Source organism: Nelusetta ayraudi, unplaced genomic scaffold, assembly GCF_046127955.1.
Source record: "Nelusetta ayraudi isolate G7.1 ecotype Tasmania unplaced genomic scaffold, CSIRO-AGI_Nayr_v1 ptg000004l, whole genome shotgun sequence".
Classification (NCBI taxonomy): Eukaryota; Metazoa; Chordata; class Actinopteri; order Tetraodontiformes; family Monacanthidae; genus Nelusetta; species Nelusetta ayraudi.
Window position 1 is genome coordinate 6,912,355 of NW_027466054.1, and position 14,935 is coordinate 6,927,289.

At 42.0% G+C, this 14,935-nt stretch overlaps 3 protein-coding genes across 4 annotated transcripts; 2 read left to right on the plus strand and 1 right to left on the minus strand.

The window, feature by feature from the left end:
* Positions 1 to 600: 600 nt before the first annotated feature.
* prelid1b (PRELI domain containing 1b) lies at positions 601 to 6,177 on the minus strand. Of its 2 annotated transcripts, none has more exons than XM_076031790.1 (6): positions 6,005 to 6,177; positions 4,339 to 4,527; positions 3,831 to 4,056; positions 3,157 to 3,270; positions 2,701 to 2,779; positions 601 to 857 (listed from the first exon to the last, which is right to left on the minus strand). In XM_076031790.1, the coding sequence occupies exons 2-6, from the start codon at positions 4,428 to 4,430 to the stop codon at positions 736 to 738; spliced, it is 633 nt and encodes a 210-aa protein (XP_075887905.1). In that variant the 5' UTR covers positions 4,431 to 4,527; positions 6,005 to 6,177; the 3' UTR covers positions 601 to 735. The 2 variants fall into 2 exon arrangements, with proteins under 2 accessions (XP_075887905.1, XP_075887897.1); XM_076031782.1 differs by lacking the exon at positions 6,005 to 6,177 and adding an exon at positions 4,922 to 5,062.
* A 448-nt stretch (positions 6,178 to 6,625) lies between these two features.
* Positions 6,626 to 8,161, plus strand: ndufb6 (NADH:ubiquinone oxidoreductase subunit B). Its single transcript, XM_076031801.1, has 4 exons — positions 6,626 to 6,892; positions 7,278 to 7,370; positions 7,804 to 7,848; positions 8,028 to 8,161. The coding sequence occupies exons 1-4, from the start codon at positions 6,713 to 6,715 to the stop codon at positions 8,091 to 8,093; spliced, it is 384 nt and encodes a 127-aa protein (XP_075887916.1). The 5' UTR covers positions 6,626 to 6,712; the 3' UTR covers positions 8,094 to 8,161.
* Positions 8,162 to 8,636: 475 nt separating this feature from the next.
* toporsa (topoisomerase I binding, arginine/serine-rich a) lies at positions 8,637 to 13,391 on the plus strand. The gene is made up of 2 exons (XM_076031814.1): positions 8,637 to 8,791; positions 10,337 to 13,391. Exon 2 carries the CDS (start codon positions 10,340 to 10,342, stop codon positions 12,710 to 12,712), a length of 2,373 nt encoding a protein of 790 aa, XP_075887929.1. The 5' UTR covers positions 8,637 to 8,791; positions 10,337 to 10,339; the 3' UTR covers positions 12,713 to 13,391.
* Positions 13,392 to 14,935: the final 1,544 nt, after the last annotated feature.

Consider the following 14,935-nt stretch of genomic DNA (forward strand, 5'->3'; position numbering starts at 1 on the left):
AAAGACAAAAAATAACTACCTGCTTTAGAGTCGGCTGAAAATGAAAAACCAAAGTTCTTTCATTTTAAGATGAACAGATTTCTGTTTTGACATTTCCCAGCATCTCGGTTGCCGACTCATAAATCTAAAATAAATCTCCATTTGCTTGATATGAATAATAAATAATCTGAGAAAATCATTTCAAGTTGCAACATAGATCCATCATGCAGCAGAAATCAAAAAAACTATTCAAAGAAGGAATGATACCACTATATCATTTTCTATGTTTACAATACTGAAATACAAATTAATATCTGCTGAATATCAACTTAGATGTGAGGTGGAAATGACATGACACAGTCACAATGAGAAAACACCGCCATGGACGACGGTGCAGAAATGCGTAAACGCATCGTGGCGTTGACCCGGAGGAAGAAATGACTTTGCAATCGTCTGATTTCCCCTCAGCGGAGGAAGCGAAGGCAGCGTCTGCCTTCTGATCCACTGAGGTTCAGAGTCACTCCTCTGAAATCCCTCTCTCTTGCGTGAAAGAAAATCACGCGGAGTCGCAGTCACAGTGTCGGGAATTTGGTCGAACTTAACAGCTGAGGAACGGAAGAGTTCAGTCGTCTCGCGTGAGGACAGAATGAACGGAAATGAAAAGGCGTGGAGGCGTTTTGTGGAAACACCGGCCACTGAGGGCGACTCGCTTCGAACCAGAGACCTTTGGGGTCGTCGCCAGGTTGACCTTCACCGTCACACGTACTGCCGTGGCTTCTGCGGGGCCGAGGCGGCCGACGCCAGGCTCTTGGCTGCCTCCTTGGCCTTCTCCGACGCGTCCTTCACTGAGTCCCTGAGCAGCCGCTGGGGCGTCTCTCCTGAGTGCACAGAGAGAGAGAGAGAGACAGGAAGTCCCGTCTGCTCCAACACCTCCAACTAGACCAGGCGTGGGCAAACTATGGCCTGGGGGGCCATATGCGGACCGTTAAACTTTTCAATCCAGCCTGTTGAACTTGAAGAAATGTTATTAATAGTAAAAAACTCATCAAATAGCTGTATTTCATCCATTTTTTCAGTGTTTTACGAGTCATTTCAATGAAGAGCTAAACACCGTGGGGGCTTCAAAAACACATACTGTGTTGTAACTTTGCTTTGGTTCATTGAAGTACATTTTTCTACAAATCCCTTGATATATTTTTTCTCCTATGAGGTGGGTCACCAAAGGGAAAAAAAATAATGAGGTGGGTCACCAAAACAGTTGGAAAGCAGTGTGTTTTGTGTAGCATTGTAATGCATGTCTTTGTGTTGTTTGTATGTGGGACCTGCTTGAAAAAACGAGATGCTGCGTGTCCAGGGGCGATCCTAAATAATTTGAAATTGTGTCTGCGCGACAACAAAGTAGATTTGTTTGTGCATTTGCTGAATTTGCTCTTACTTTGTTGCCACAGGGGACTCATAAAGGACGACGAAAAGAAGGATCTGTGCAAAAGTTGCAAAGCATCTCCTGGTGGAAGCGACACTGAGGCTTTTGTCAGCCGGTGTGTTTAAAATGTGACCCCAGGGTGCAATTTTACAAGGATCAAAGATGGTTGTCCAAAAAGGCGGGTGACAAAGCTGTTTCTGTTCTGAGAGCACCATCGGAAAAGCACAAACTTTTAAACTGAAAGTAACACGTGAAATAAACAAGTGTGAGAGCAGCTGAGCATAATAGAGGTCACAAAGCTGCACAAGTCTGCTTTAAATCGCTGGGTGATTATACTGCCCCACAATGGTTAAACACAGTAACTGACACTGAGAGGAGGCTTGTGTCTGTGTCACACCTGGAGATCAGCACATCAACTGTTTAAGTATGAATGTAGTCGTTTTTATTTTCTTACTCTATAAATATTTTATTGTATTTATTTATTATGAATATAATTATTCTTCTCTTTGCACTATCCATCCATCCATCCATCCATCCATCCATCATCTTTGCACTATATGTTGCTGTAATTACGTTTCCTCGATGTGGGATAAATAATGGCATTCTACTCTATTCTATTCTGGAAAAAGTTTAACACGTTGGAAAGCAAATATTTTCAGAATAAGAAAAAAACACATCCACGCCTCCTGACTATGAGCTCAACATCAGTGAGAGAACAGAGTCAGAAATGCTGCAATCAGGTGATTCCCACTGAGGGTAAATCAAGATAAGAACTAAACTAAAGTCAGTCTATTCCTACATCAACAGTAGGTGGTGGGCGCAACACACAAGGAGGGAACTGCAGCTGCGCTACTGTGACACTTACCACCACGCAAAGCCTGATGCCAATTCCTGCAGTGGCATCAACAGCAACAACAAAGGCCTTTCAGACAACATCACCCATTAGCACTCACTCTGGCACTACTTATCTCAGCGTATCCCCTCACATAATATTCACATGGGTTTTTGTTTTCAATAAAAATCTAACAAGTCAATTTAAAGATAAAGACAGTGACTTAGTGAAAGTTTTTTTTTCCAAAAACGAAAAACAGATTTTCCATCTGGTATTAATGGTGAGGATGAAATTGAGTTTGAACATTCGAAAGTACATTGTGAAGATTTTTGTAATGTACAATATTTTAAATCAAATATATAGTACTACTACGACTACTAGTAGTCGTAGTAACCTGTAACTAGAAGAATTAGAAAGGGGGATAACTTCCTTTATCTCCCTTTCTGATTCTTATTCTTTTACGTACCCTGTAAGTTGGTCAGTGCGTATTCCAGTCCTTTCATAGCTTTCACCTGGTTTTTCTTGAAGCGGGCCAATCCAAACTCCTGGTAAAACACAATGCAGGAAATAGAATTAGAAGGGAGCAGCGTCTAGAATACAAGCTTTAGTCTTCCAACATCTTGTCCATCTTCTCCCTGGTGATAATGAAGCATCTTCATCGTCTAATAAAAACCTCTTTGGGTTGCCAGGCGATTTGGCAGACTTCACTCCTATCTTTGTCTCAGATATTTGTTTTTTTTGGCTGCACAACGTGTTGCCGTCAAAACACACTAAGGCCCTGAGAAAATATATAATGCTGAGAAAATATACAGTCTTAATGCTGATTAATTCAAATAAAATACCTCTTTAGTGTGAAGATCAAGTCACTCTGCCTTGGTGAACAGTGCACAAAGACAAAGGGACTTTATGAGTGTTGAGGTACCTGAATGGGTCTGGAGAAACCGTACACATTGGAGGATATCCAAGCTTCCCGTCTCAGGTGGGTGGAGCCTGGAAGCTCTGCAGAGTCTCGGAATAAGCAGCGCTCCTCAACTGACTGCCGGATGACAGAGGAGAGACAGAAGGTTGCAGAGCAGTTTCCATTTGTTGTGAGCAAGATAGCGATTAAAGGCCTGCTTTAATTTTTTGGTTTTGTATTTTAAAGAAACAGAAGTCAGCTGATTAAAGTGAAGCAATGCCAGAATCTGGCTTAATTAAATTCCTTTCACGGCCTTCTAGGTCCTCTGGAGGATGACCCCTTTAATTTGGCTCAATGCAATTTTAACAACAGGGTCCCAGCAACATTGAGCGCAGGAGAAACGGTGACAGAAAAAGGATGGATGCAAAACAGCATTGTTAAAAAAAAACAAACGAACAGGACTGTTGGCATAATTCTAGTTAAGTCTTTTTATTTCAGCTTTTGAGGACCAATGCGAAGCAAACAGTCTCAAACTAACATACAACCTAAGTTAAAAAAAAAAAGCTCATATCATGGATCATCATCACATAACTATTAATAATTAACTGCAAAGATTACTTGCACTTTGTCACTTTTGAAACTGGTGAAACTGACGAAACTGACAAACAGCACAGCGGACATTTGTTTGGAAAGCTTACCATGAGTGTTGTGTGGTTGAGGTTCCAGGTGTAGGTGGTCAGGCTGCGGTTGACGGGGTCCACGATGGAGTCCTCGATGATGTAGACGCAGCGAGACATGCCGCCTGGGAAGAACGCCTCGGCCCAGCGAGGCAGCCGGTTGGTCTTCATAAGGAGGCGCCGAGACAGGAGGAGGTTGTCTGCCGTCACCTCCCTGTACACCACGTCCTCCGTGAGGACATGGGTGCTGATACACAGATAGGAAATCAGAAATAGACCAATCAGCAACCACTAAGATTGGACTAAATCTTGAAAAATGAAAAATCTTTTTGCCTCTCGGTGCAGCAACTAGCGCTCTAGTTTCAGTTTCCACGTTCAGGTTGTCGTTATCGGCATTTTAGGAGAAAATTCATATTCCCTCTATAAATTCCCTCATTCACAATAAACACAAAAATCTTCGTGGCTGAGTTGAGTTTTGACACCTCCCCTCACTCTGTGATAAAATGTAAAATGTAAACATTATATATACCTGTAAGGATTTGGGTACCTCTGCCAAAACGCAGAGACAACATGGTCCCATGTGCTCTTGATATCTGTGTAGCTACAAAAGTACTTGACCATTCTGCCCTTGCTGATGGTCTAAATCTGGTATCCTCGTGGCAACTGGACAAGAAAATAAAGGCTTTGGTTTTGACTCCATCCACAGTCTGGCACAATTCTGTAAAAAAAAAAAAAAAAAAGAAAAAAGAAAAAAGGGAGAGAGAAACTTAGTTTTATGCAATGTGGGAAAAACAGACATGTACACACACAAACTGGGAAAATAATAATAATAATGCTTTTTATTTATAAAGCGCTTTTACAGGTGCTCAAAGTCACTTTACAGCTAAAAATAACAATATAAAACAACTCGAGAGATTAAGATAAATCAATAAATAAACGATTAAAATAGATGTAACACAAGAGAGAAAAATCAATAAAATCACTTAAAAAGAGACAGGGTTGAGAGGGCAGATATGGGCTGGGAGGTGTGGTGGGTTGGAGGGGTCAGGTAGGGTAGGCAAGTCTGAAGAGGTGGGTTTTGAGAGCAGACTTGAAGGTATTGAGCTCCGTACTGTTGCGGATGTGTTTGGGGAGGTAGTTCCAGAGGGTGGGGGCGGGAACACTGAAGGCCCGGTCCCCCAGGGTTCAGTACTTGGTTTTGGCAGGGGGTGAGAGGAGGTTTGCGTCAGTTGATCGGAGGGGACGGTTTGGAGTGTGACGGACAATGAGGTCAGACAAGTAGGGAGGGGCCAGGATGTGGAGTGACTTGAAGGTGAGGAGGAGGATCTTGAATTGAATACGGTGGACAACAACAGGAAGCCAGTGGAGTTGTTGGAGGACAGGGGTGATGAGGTCGTAGGGGCGGGAACAGGTGAGAAGTCTGGCGGCGGAGAATGGACAATGTGCTAGTCAAATACATGATATGTGACTGTAAGCAGGAGACCTGAAAGTGTATTCATGTATCACTAACACACTGGTAAATTATTGTTGACGTAACTCTACACTGTTAAGTGACTTTTAGCATGTAAGAAGGTGACTGTAAATAATAAGTATAATGTAGAAAAAAAGGGTTGATTCTACTGAGTTAGAAAGAAAGGAAGTTCAGTGAATATAGATACAGTGGAGGATTAAGCCACGAGTAATAATGTAGTCATAACATGTGAAATGTTGGACAGCACTTTTCAAGACAAGAATTAAGAGACTTGTTTGACTTTGCTTGCATATTTTTGTATTTTTGCTGCTCCAGCCACAACATGCATTACATGAAGTGGTATATGGAGCATGTGATCGAGTACAATATTGCGAGTCGTAATTCTCTTCCATTTTCTACAGCTGGGTATAAAGCACACAAACTGTACCTGGTCACAACATGCTGTCGCCTTTACGTACCACTTTAAAAGGCTACACAATGCTGGCTAGTCAGCTAGCTCGCGCGTTGAGTGGACTTTGAAAACGCAGCTAATTAACGTTCAGTGTTAAGTGAGATTACAGTACATAACCGACGGATCAATCAAAAAAAAGAATTGAACTGGGCAGACAGGAAACAAGTGTTATATTGTTGTTGTTTTTAATAGTATGCTTGCTAACGCGTAACACTAATCTGACTGAATATGAATACTAGTAGTAAACACTTCCCTCCGGAAACCCACTCTTACCTTACGTCTCTGCTAAGGTAGTAGCCAGCTAACGTTGGCAAAAAAAACAAAAAACAACAAAAAAACAAAAAAACATATATCGACGACCGACGACACTGTAGTTAGTTACACATGTATAACTACTCTGCCTAATCTTATGACCGCTCATGCTGGTGCCACTACTTCGTTTGCGGGTAATGGTGAGTAAAAATGCGAAACCTGTATAGTATACTGCCACCTATTGTACGGAGTACGAAATATACAATGAATAGCAATCTTGCAAGCTTTTCATGTGCCAAAGAAACGGTATTTCGCCCTCTCTTTATTTCACACAATCCTAAAAATATTTACTCTCTTCTTCAAAAAAAATTGTAAAAATATATTTTCTAATTTTTAAAAGCCACATCTGTTGTTTTACTTTTAAGGGTAAAGGGACGAAGGTGAACTTTTACAAAAGTCATAGTCACATTTCTTTTTATTCGTTTTTTACGCACGCATGAAAAAAAAAAAACGTTTTGACTTTTGAAGCAACGACCAAAATGCACACCATTTTCTACCGCTCAACCACTTTGCAATAAAAGATGTTCTCCTCCGCAAGACTAGGTGTCGCAATATCTGCATTCACCACAGCTCCTCTCTTCCTCGCCGACGCCGACGCGTTTAACAGGAAAGTGTCCTCCATGGTGTCATTGTAGACTTCCTGAGGTTGAACAACCCCTGAAATAAGCAATGCCTGGGTACACGCCGGACGAAAAGCTCCGTCTAGAGCAGCTGGCAAAGCTCCGGAGACAGTGGTTGAAGGACCAGGAGCTGAGTGCAAGGGAGCCCGTCATACAGCCGAAGCCGCTCGGCGCCGTCGCCAAGTTCTGGGCTTCGTTTCTGGAGCCCAAGAGCCTGTGGAGACTCTACGTGAGTACTGACGCGATGCTAACGCTACCTAATAAGCTAGCAAAACAACCATCGGCGTTAGCGGCGAATTATATTGAAACCGAAGATGCAAACTCGAGGCTTTATGTTGTTGCAACATTGCACTCGTTGGGTTATTCTGAAGTAAGGTCTAACTGGTCTAAACGAATGTTTTAATCTTTACCCGCTTGCGTGGACAGGTTATCCGATGAACATTGGTCGCTTATTGAAATGTAGACGTTTGATGCTTGACAATCAGAGAAGTGTGAAGACTTAAAAAACAAACAAACAAACAAAAACTTGAGCCTTTCTTCAAGGGGGCGCACTTCATTTGACATTTTATTTTTTCCTCTTAATAACTGCCTGTCCTAATACATTTTCTTTACAGACCTACAAAGCATACAAAGGTGGTGTTTTCACACTAACGCGGCTGTTGATCCCTGCCTGGATTGTTCACTACTATGTGAAATACCATGTTGCTGTAAGTTAAACAATTTTATTTTGGGAAGGGTTATTACATGGGTTAGAATCAGGACCTAACCTACCTGTAACCGGGAGCATAGAATCCTTGCCAAGGACATTGTGCACAGGACTGGTCTTAGATATACGGAAAGATGTTTTCTCATGATTGGGTGTTGGGTTGGGTTGAGAAAATATATAATGTTGGATTTTGTCTTGTTTTTTGACAAGCCTGGTGCACTGTATCAGCAGCAAGGGTGCAGAAGGGAATATTAAAACTACACAGTGCTGCTGTTAGGGCTTTACCTAGGTTTGTACATAGATAAAAGCAATATGATGCACAAACTCTACCGTTTACACCAGTATTTTTTATATTGAGGGAATCTTTGGGTAGTGATGAAAATTTTAAACGTGGTTTTAAATTGATATACAAATAATGTCATGTCTTCCCACAGAGCAAACCATATGGCATTGTGGAGTTGAAACCCAAACTGTTCCCTGTAAGTATGAATGTGTAATAAATGTGTTTGTGTTATTGATGCCCTTTTTTAGTTCATTTGTGAACTTTGTCCACAGCAATGGTAAAGATTATGCTCTAAACAGGGCAATGTATCACACTGACTTAGTGTTGAGCTCTTCATTTTTCGCATTGATTGATATATTTATTTCTTTTGCCTAGGGTGACGTCATTCTGGAGACGGGTGAAGTTGTTCCAGACCTCCCAGAAACCCACAGTCATCACTGAGCTCAATAATTTGCTTGAATTGCTGTTGTAAAAACTGTGTATATGCCAATAAAATATTAGAAGGATAATCTGAGTGTCTTCCCAGAGAAGTTTGTGTTTTTTGTGTGCCATGAGTTGTATTTCTGCATGCCAAACTAACAATAAGGAAAACACAACTTTTACATGATATGGTGATGGTTGTGTTTACAAATCAAGCTTGTAAAGTAGTATATGTTGAGCAGTTGTTGTTTTTTTTTTAATTCAAAATCATATAAAGCCCTTTCCAACAATTTTACTTCTGTTTAAAACATTTTCATTGATAAAACTCAAGCGATGTACATTTTCTGCTGATATGGAAAATTTGTAGGAACATTTCTTCAACGTTTTTTGTTTTTTTTTTTTTTAAATGTGAAATTCTAAATAATAATTTCATCGAAATGAAACGACACCGGAAACACTTTCACAAGAGCGGAGGTGTTTCTAGCATGTAGTCATTTGATGCATTGTAGCGCTGGCTACTGTAGCTTTAGTGCTTTTATTCTGAAGGAGGCCGGACGGAACTCGGTTCATGGGTTGCCTGAACGAACGTGATAGTGTAACAAGGAGTGTTACGAAGCCATACTTTTGGTTGTTGCTATGAGCTGACATTCGTTTCAACTGGACTGGCTTTTGCTGACCATAAACAGTTAATCAACTGTTAATGGTGTCAAGACTCAACGGTAAATACTACACAACATTTCCTTCATTAACTTGCCTCTTTAGGTGGCTACACAGTTTTACCACATATGGCTAGCTAACGTGCTAAGTTTAGCTACTGTCAACGCACGTCCGTTTTACGGCAAGGCGGTTAAGTGAACGTGTTAAACTCGCATGTGTATTTATGTGAAAATTCGATTGTGTATATGTTAACGTGCTAATCATATAAAACCTGAAGAGCATTTGTCAACCACCGGCATGAGGGATTGTTTAAAAATAAAATAGAATACTGGCGCTGTTGGAGTCTAACCTACAGTGTCAACAAAGGTTCTCGGAAAATATGAACTCGTTATAAATAACGAGAATTCACATGGATTATTTTCTTTTGTCGTCATGTTATGCACCTCAAGTGTAGCACATTGCTGTCGAGTTCGGAGTAAGAAGTGGCGTAACGTTCATAGCGCCATAGTGAGTGACGTTAGCGTCGCGAAAATAATGCTAAGCTAATGTGAATTGGCTGTTTTTGAATTCAAAATTATTTGGCAGTCAGTCCAGTCGCAACAGCGCGTTCTACGTTAGGTCTCCTGATGCCAAGATCCTCTGGAAGATTAGTGGAGTTATGACTAAATAGGACACGAGTACATTTAACGAATTATTAAATAACGAGGGTGTCAGCCTCGGTTTTTACGATTTGCTAAATGCACGGCTCTCAAGTTTTGAATGCAGACCAGAGTGAACCCCCCGCCCCAAAATAAAAAAAAAAAAATAAATAAATAAATAATAATTGTCCGCAGGGGGTTGGATGGGTTATAGGAATGGGGGTCATTCATATTATTCATATTATCATCTGTGTGGTTGCTATTATAATAACTGCTCAGGCTTACAAAAGTATGTCACTAGGCACCGACAATTAAACCAAGTAGAACATCTTTATTGAATTTCTGTGTCTTGAATATGAGTTGGTGACTGAGTGAGTGAGTGAGTGACTTGTGTTGTTTGGTATAAGTGTTTGTGGCCTTTTTGGACTCAGTAATAATCTGTGTTGTTGGCTTCCACTTAAAACAGTTTGGTTCAAGTCCTGCCATTTTCAAGGTCATATGCAATGATTAATGCATCCCTGGCCAGGATTTATGATCATAAAATATGACATGATTTCAAAAGTGACCTATGAAAACAGCAGTGTTTATTTTGTAAACGACGAGGTTTACTAAACGTAAACACTATTTCAGCAGCAGGTATATTAGCTCAGCACTAAGCAGCAGAACGCAGTTTCTATTTAACTAGCAGCTAGTTACCGTTGGTCAGCCGTTAACATAACAAACCCGCTGTCTGTCACAGTGAAACTATTTTTATTTATTGACTACCGTCATTCAAACCACCTAAGATGTGTGTGAGTATTTATGACTTGCTCTGTTCGCATACTCTGGTGGTCTCTGTGATGCTCGTAGCTCAGGATCCAGTCGCAATTTCCAAAGAAAATAAAACTTCCAGGGAATTCCAGCTTTTTAATTCTTTGTCAAGTGAATTTAAATGTTATTGATTTAAATTTGTCTCTTGTGTTGTGACAGGTCATGTCAGCTGCAAAGGTAGCCGTGCAGGAGAGCCAGAAGAGTGGGCGAAGAAAAATCTGCGAGGAAATGTCTGGGGAGGTCTCGCCCGATTCCAAGTGTCCAGTGTGTTTGGACAGGTTTAACAACATGTCATATTTGGACATCTGCCTGCATAAGTTTTGCTTCCCTTGCATCCATGAATGGTCTAAGAACAAAGCAGAGTGCCCTCTATGCAAACAGCCATTCAGTTCCATTTATCACAGTATAAAGTCAGACCATGAATACAAACGGTATGACCTGAGGCCAGTGGATAACGGCTCTTTTGGGTCTTTTGGCGGAGTGCGATTTAGGTATCGTACAACTCTCACAGGGGTCCATCGGCAGATGCAAAGACGGACCTCTTCCCCTCCAGACAATGGGGTCATGTTTGAGTCTTTAACGAATGCTTCCCACGCTCCGCATCCCCCTTACATACGACGTATGATGAGGAGATTGGTGGCCAGGAGGAGAGCTGCGAGTGAAGGTCGGCCGACGAGCCTCATCAGAGAGCAGGAAATGATCAACTTCAGAAGGGAATTATACCGGCGAGGCGTGAGAGTTCAAAACGTCTGCGATGATGGCCGTTCCCGGGACATTTCGGCTGAGTTTTTTCAAAGAAATCCTGCCTGTCTACACAGACTGGTCCCTTGGCTGAAACGAGAACTTTCTGTGCTCTACGGTGCCCACGGCTCATTGGTTAACATCGTTCAGCACATCATCATGTCAAGAATCACACGTTACGACCTGGGGGATGAAGCTATCAAGGAGGAACTCCGGCCGTTCCTCCGAGGTCGGACGGACCACTTTCTGCACGAGTTCATCAATTTTGCAAAGTCTCCCTTCAATATGGAGGCCTATGACCAGCGTGCTGTCTACGATTGCGTAGCTCCTTCTTCAAACGAGGACAGTAGCCCGGCTCTGTCTGTGATAGCCATCTCTGAAGACGAGGAGCAACCAGTGGGATCGGACCAACAAAGAGAGACCTCGTCTTCCCTCAGCAACTCTGTGTGGGACGATGACACACCTGGACCCTCGTATTCCACGTCAGCGGAGCAAAACAGGACGACGGCCTTCCTGTCGCTCCTCGACACAGACTCAGACAGCAGTGTAGAAGAGGACGCTCGGGAGTACAGGGACCGCACACAGCAACCAGCCACAGATGAAGCGAACCCGGATGGGCCTTTGTCCTCCGACAGCGACGACTGCATCCTCATTGGTTTTGTAAAACCAACGACAGAGAGGACTCCTGAGCTGGTTCAACTCTCCTCCGACTCTGATGAGTCTGAAAGCGACGATCCTCAGGAACAGCCTCCTCTACCTCAACACATCCGTTTTTGCAGTCTCAGTCCAGTGGCTTCCCAAAGCACCGAACCGAGTAGTGCTGGAGCGTCAGAAAATACAGAAATGGAACACTTTCGTTCACGTTCTAAGGAAAGATACAGGTCTTCACTGTCTAGCAGAGTTGAGAGGCGCCAACAGCCGAGTAGAAGAGACACAAAGGGACGATTCGACTATTCTGACCGATTTCGAGAGAGCAGCAGGTCGAAGGAAAGAGACCACAGGAGGAGGTCAAGAAGTGGAGAGCGCAGGAGTCCTGCTGTGTCCAGCAGCAGTCTTAGCTCTGCAGCGAGAGAAAGAGGAGATTCCTATTCCAGCAACATAGGCGTCTACTCAAAATACGACCGTAACTTTAAAAGTGGGGACAGTAATCACAGCTATAGGTCATACATGCACTATAGCCAGGAGAGAAGTCAAAGCAGGGTGCATTACAAAGAAAGACACTCTTTCTATTACAAGTACACAGATCCTCGTTCCTACTCTTCCTCAAGGAGCCGCAGCAGGAGTCAGTCGCGGAGGCAAAACAGGAGGCGCTCCAGATCGAGAACTTATTCCAGCAGCTGTTCGCCTTCGGTCAGAAAGAGATCTCACCAGGACAAGCCTGGCGGAAAGAGAAAATACAAGGTAAAGCATTTGGAAAGAGAGCGAGACACTCAGGATTCTGACTCAGATGGCAAAGGCGACTCCCAGCCCCTTTCAACGAAAAGTAAGAAAAAAAGCAAAAAGAAGCATCGGCGAAAATCCAAAGAGAGGTCGAGAAAGGTCAGCAGTGGCAACAGCGCAGATGTCGACCACGAGGAAAACTCTGAACGCAGCAAACATCGGCATAAGAAAAAGAAGAAACACAAGAGGAAAAGCAAAAAGCACAAGAGTGAAAAACGGGACAAATCCTTGTCAGAATACTCTGTTATGAAGAGTGAAAGTGAAATGTGTAGGAATGATAATGTCACAGAGGCCAGCAGTGCAAACACGGACACCCACATTACCATTGAACCAGGAGATCACACCTGTTTATAGTTGAATGGACTGTAGCTGGTTTCACCTCAGCTTGGCAAAACTATTTTCACCAAGCCTCGGATGAGTTCCAAGACATTTCCAGTTCCAGTTCCCAGCAGCAAGTGTTTTGACTTGTGCCATCGGATGCTTGCTGTGCCATTGAGTGCTGGTTTACAAAAGTATTTTTTGAAAAGCAGTGTTTTTTTGTCAGTAGGGGAAGTGGCGTTCCAGACCATGAAAATCAAGTTTCTTTACTGCTGACAGTGCCAACCACCACAGTGAAGCTGTGGAGCTGACTAACTTTGGGATCCACTCATTATTTAATTTTTTTTTTTAATTTTAAATTTTTTTGAAATGTCGAGTGATATTCCGGAAATGTATTTTTCAAAAGATGTCATGTCTAATTTACTCTCAGGGATCTGTTGATCGCACTGATCCTATTGTTCTGGATCAGCATTATTATTTATACATAGTACTCGGAACAGTTGTAGTTTTTACAAAGTCACACGACATAAACCTGGATTTTTGTTTCAAGAGTTCAATTTAAGTGTGTACTGCGTGGAAGAGACAACATATCAACATACATGCTTGCAAAATGCTACAATGAAGACTTTTTATGCAACAAACAAAAAAAAAAATGCTGGAAACACTATTTGTAATGATGATGATGCCTTAAGTTCATAAAAATGAATTGAATTGATTTGTGTCTTTTTTTAAATTTACAATCAGTAATACCATTTGTTGTTCAAATATGACTAAAGAGGACTTGAAAATTAAAATGTATGTATGTGTTCAATTCTAAAACGTTGGACCCAAATGTCTGATCATGCTACCTTAAACTTAACTTAAAAAGTTCTTTCTTGCTACTTTTATACAATTTATCCTACAGTTAGAACAAATGTATGACAAATTGTGCAGTCGGCAGACATGACTGCTAACATAGCTGACCTGTAACAATATTTTCAGCTCAAGACTTTTAAACATAAAATACAAGTGCCACTTTAAATGTATGCACATTGCCAAATGTACGGCTTTGATCTGGGATTAAAGAAAAAAAGGGCATTTTAAACAAAATAAAAACGCTATCTGCAAAATGGCAGAAGAGAGAGAAGATATTTGGGCCAGTTTTGAAACTGTTTTTGCAGAATATGAAAACGTGAAGAAGTGAGGGTTGCAGTAATGCAACACCTTTGATATCTGCTGGCTGTACATCTTGGAGAGGAAAGACTGATCCTAACAGCTCTACTTCCCTGGAAGGTTCTGTCACAGTCTTCAAGTTTTTTTTTCTATACATATATTTTACGATTAAACCTAAAATCCATGAGCTCACGCAAATATCCAACATTAGAGAGCTGTCTGCAAGCTAAATTGAAGCATGTCAATAGAGCTTTTTAATCAATTATTCAATACTTGTTTTTGCTTTTTTAAATTCCCACAACATGAAATTCTTTCTCTAATCTTTTGTACCAGGGCACTTCAGTGACAAGAGGAAAATCCTGCAAAGCAATGTCTGCCGAAGTATCGCCCGATTCCAAGTGCTCTATCTGTCTGGACATATTTGACAATTTGGCCTGCCTGGACCACTGTCTGCACATGTTTTGTTTCTGCTGTATTCGTGAGTGGTCCAGGAACAAAGCGGAATGTCCTCTTTGCAAACAGCCATTTAATTCCATCTACCACAGTATAAACTCAGATCTTGACTACAAGAGATATGACCTGAAGCCAGTGGATAGTGACGCCACCAGGGCAGGGCAGTTTAGATACCATCGGCAGACACATCGGGAGACCTCGGCATCTCTGGATGACAGCGAGGTAAACATGACAAACTTCCATAACTCTACTTCTGACAGCAGTCTGGAAGAGGAAACACAAGAGAGCAGTGTCAGTTCACTGCCAGCAAGTCCCCCTTATCAAGCTGATGAGACAGGGGAAGAAGTCAATCAGGATGAGAGTTTGTCTTCAGACAGTGATGACTGTATCATCGTCGGTTTTATTAAACCATTTGCAGAGAGGAGCCCCGAGCTGGTGAAGCTCTCCTCAGACTCTGATGTTTCTGTAGAAGAAGACATGAAACAAGAATCTCCTCTACCTCAAAACAGTCTCGGTCCAATGGCTTCTCAAAGCACTGATCCAGGTAGTGCCGGACCGTTGGAAAATAACAGGAAAGGGAAGCTTTTCAGATCTGGGACGTTCCCGAACTGCAACTCTGAATCCACCAAAAAGAACTTTAACCAAGACAAGCCA

Excerpts from the sequence above, each read along its gene's own strand:
- prelid1b (XM_076031790.1), bottom strand. The coding sequence starts at position 4,430 with ATGGTCAAGTACTTTTGTAGCTACACAGATATCAAGAGCACATGGGAC. Across the intron at positions 3,271-3,830 it reads TCAACCACACAACACTCATG|TCAGTTGAGGAGCGCTGCTT; the intron begins GTAAGCTTTCCA and ends GTCATCCGGCAG. Across the intron at positions 2,780-3,156 it reads GTTTCTCCAGACCCATTCAG|GAGTTTGGATTGGCCCGCTT; the intron begins GTACCTCAACAC and ends GTGTTTTACCAG.
- ndufb6 (XM_076031801.1), top strand. The coding sequence starts at position 6,713 with ATGCCTGGGTACACGCCGGACGAAAAGCTCCGTCTAGAGCAGCTGGCA. Across the intron at positions 6,893-7,277 it reads AGAGCCTGTGGAGACTCTAC|ACCTACAAAGCATACAAAGG; the intron begins GTGAGTACTGAC and ends TTTTCTTTACAG. Across the intron at positions 7,849-8,027 it reads TGAAACCCAAACTGTTCCCT|GGTGACGTCATTCTGGAGAC; the intron begins GTAAGTATGAAT and ends TCTTTTGCCTAG.
- toporsa (XM_076031814.1), top strand. The coding sequence starts at position 10,340 with ATGTCAGCTGCAAAGGTAGCCGTGCAGGAGAGCCAGAAGAGTGGGCGA.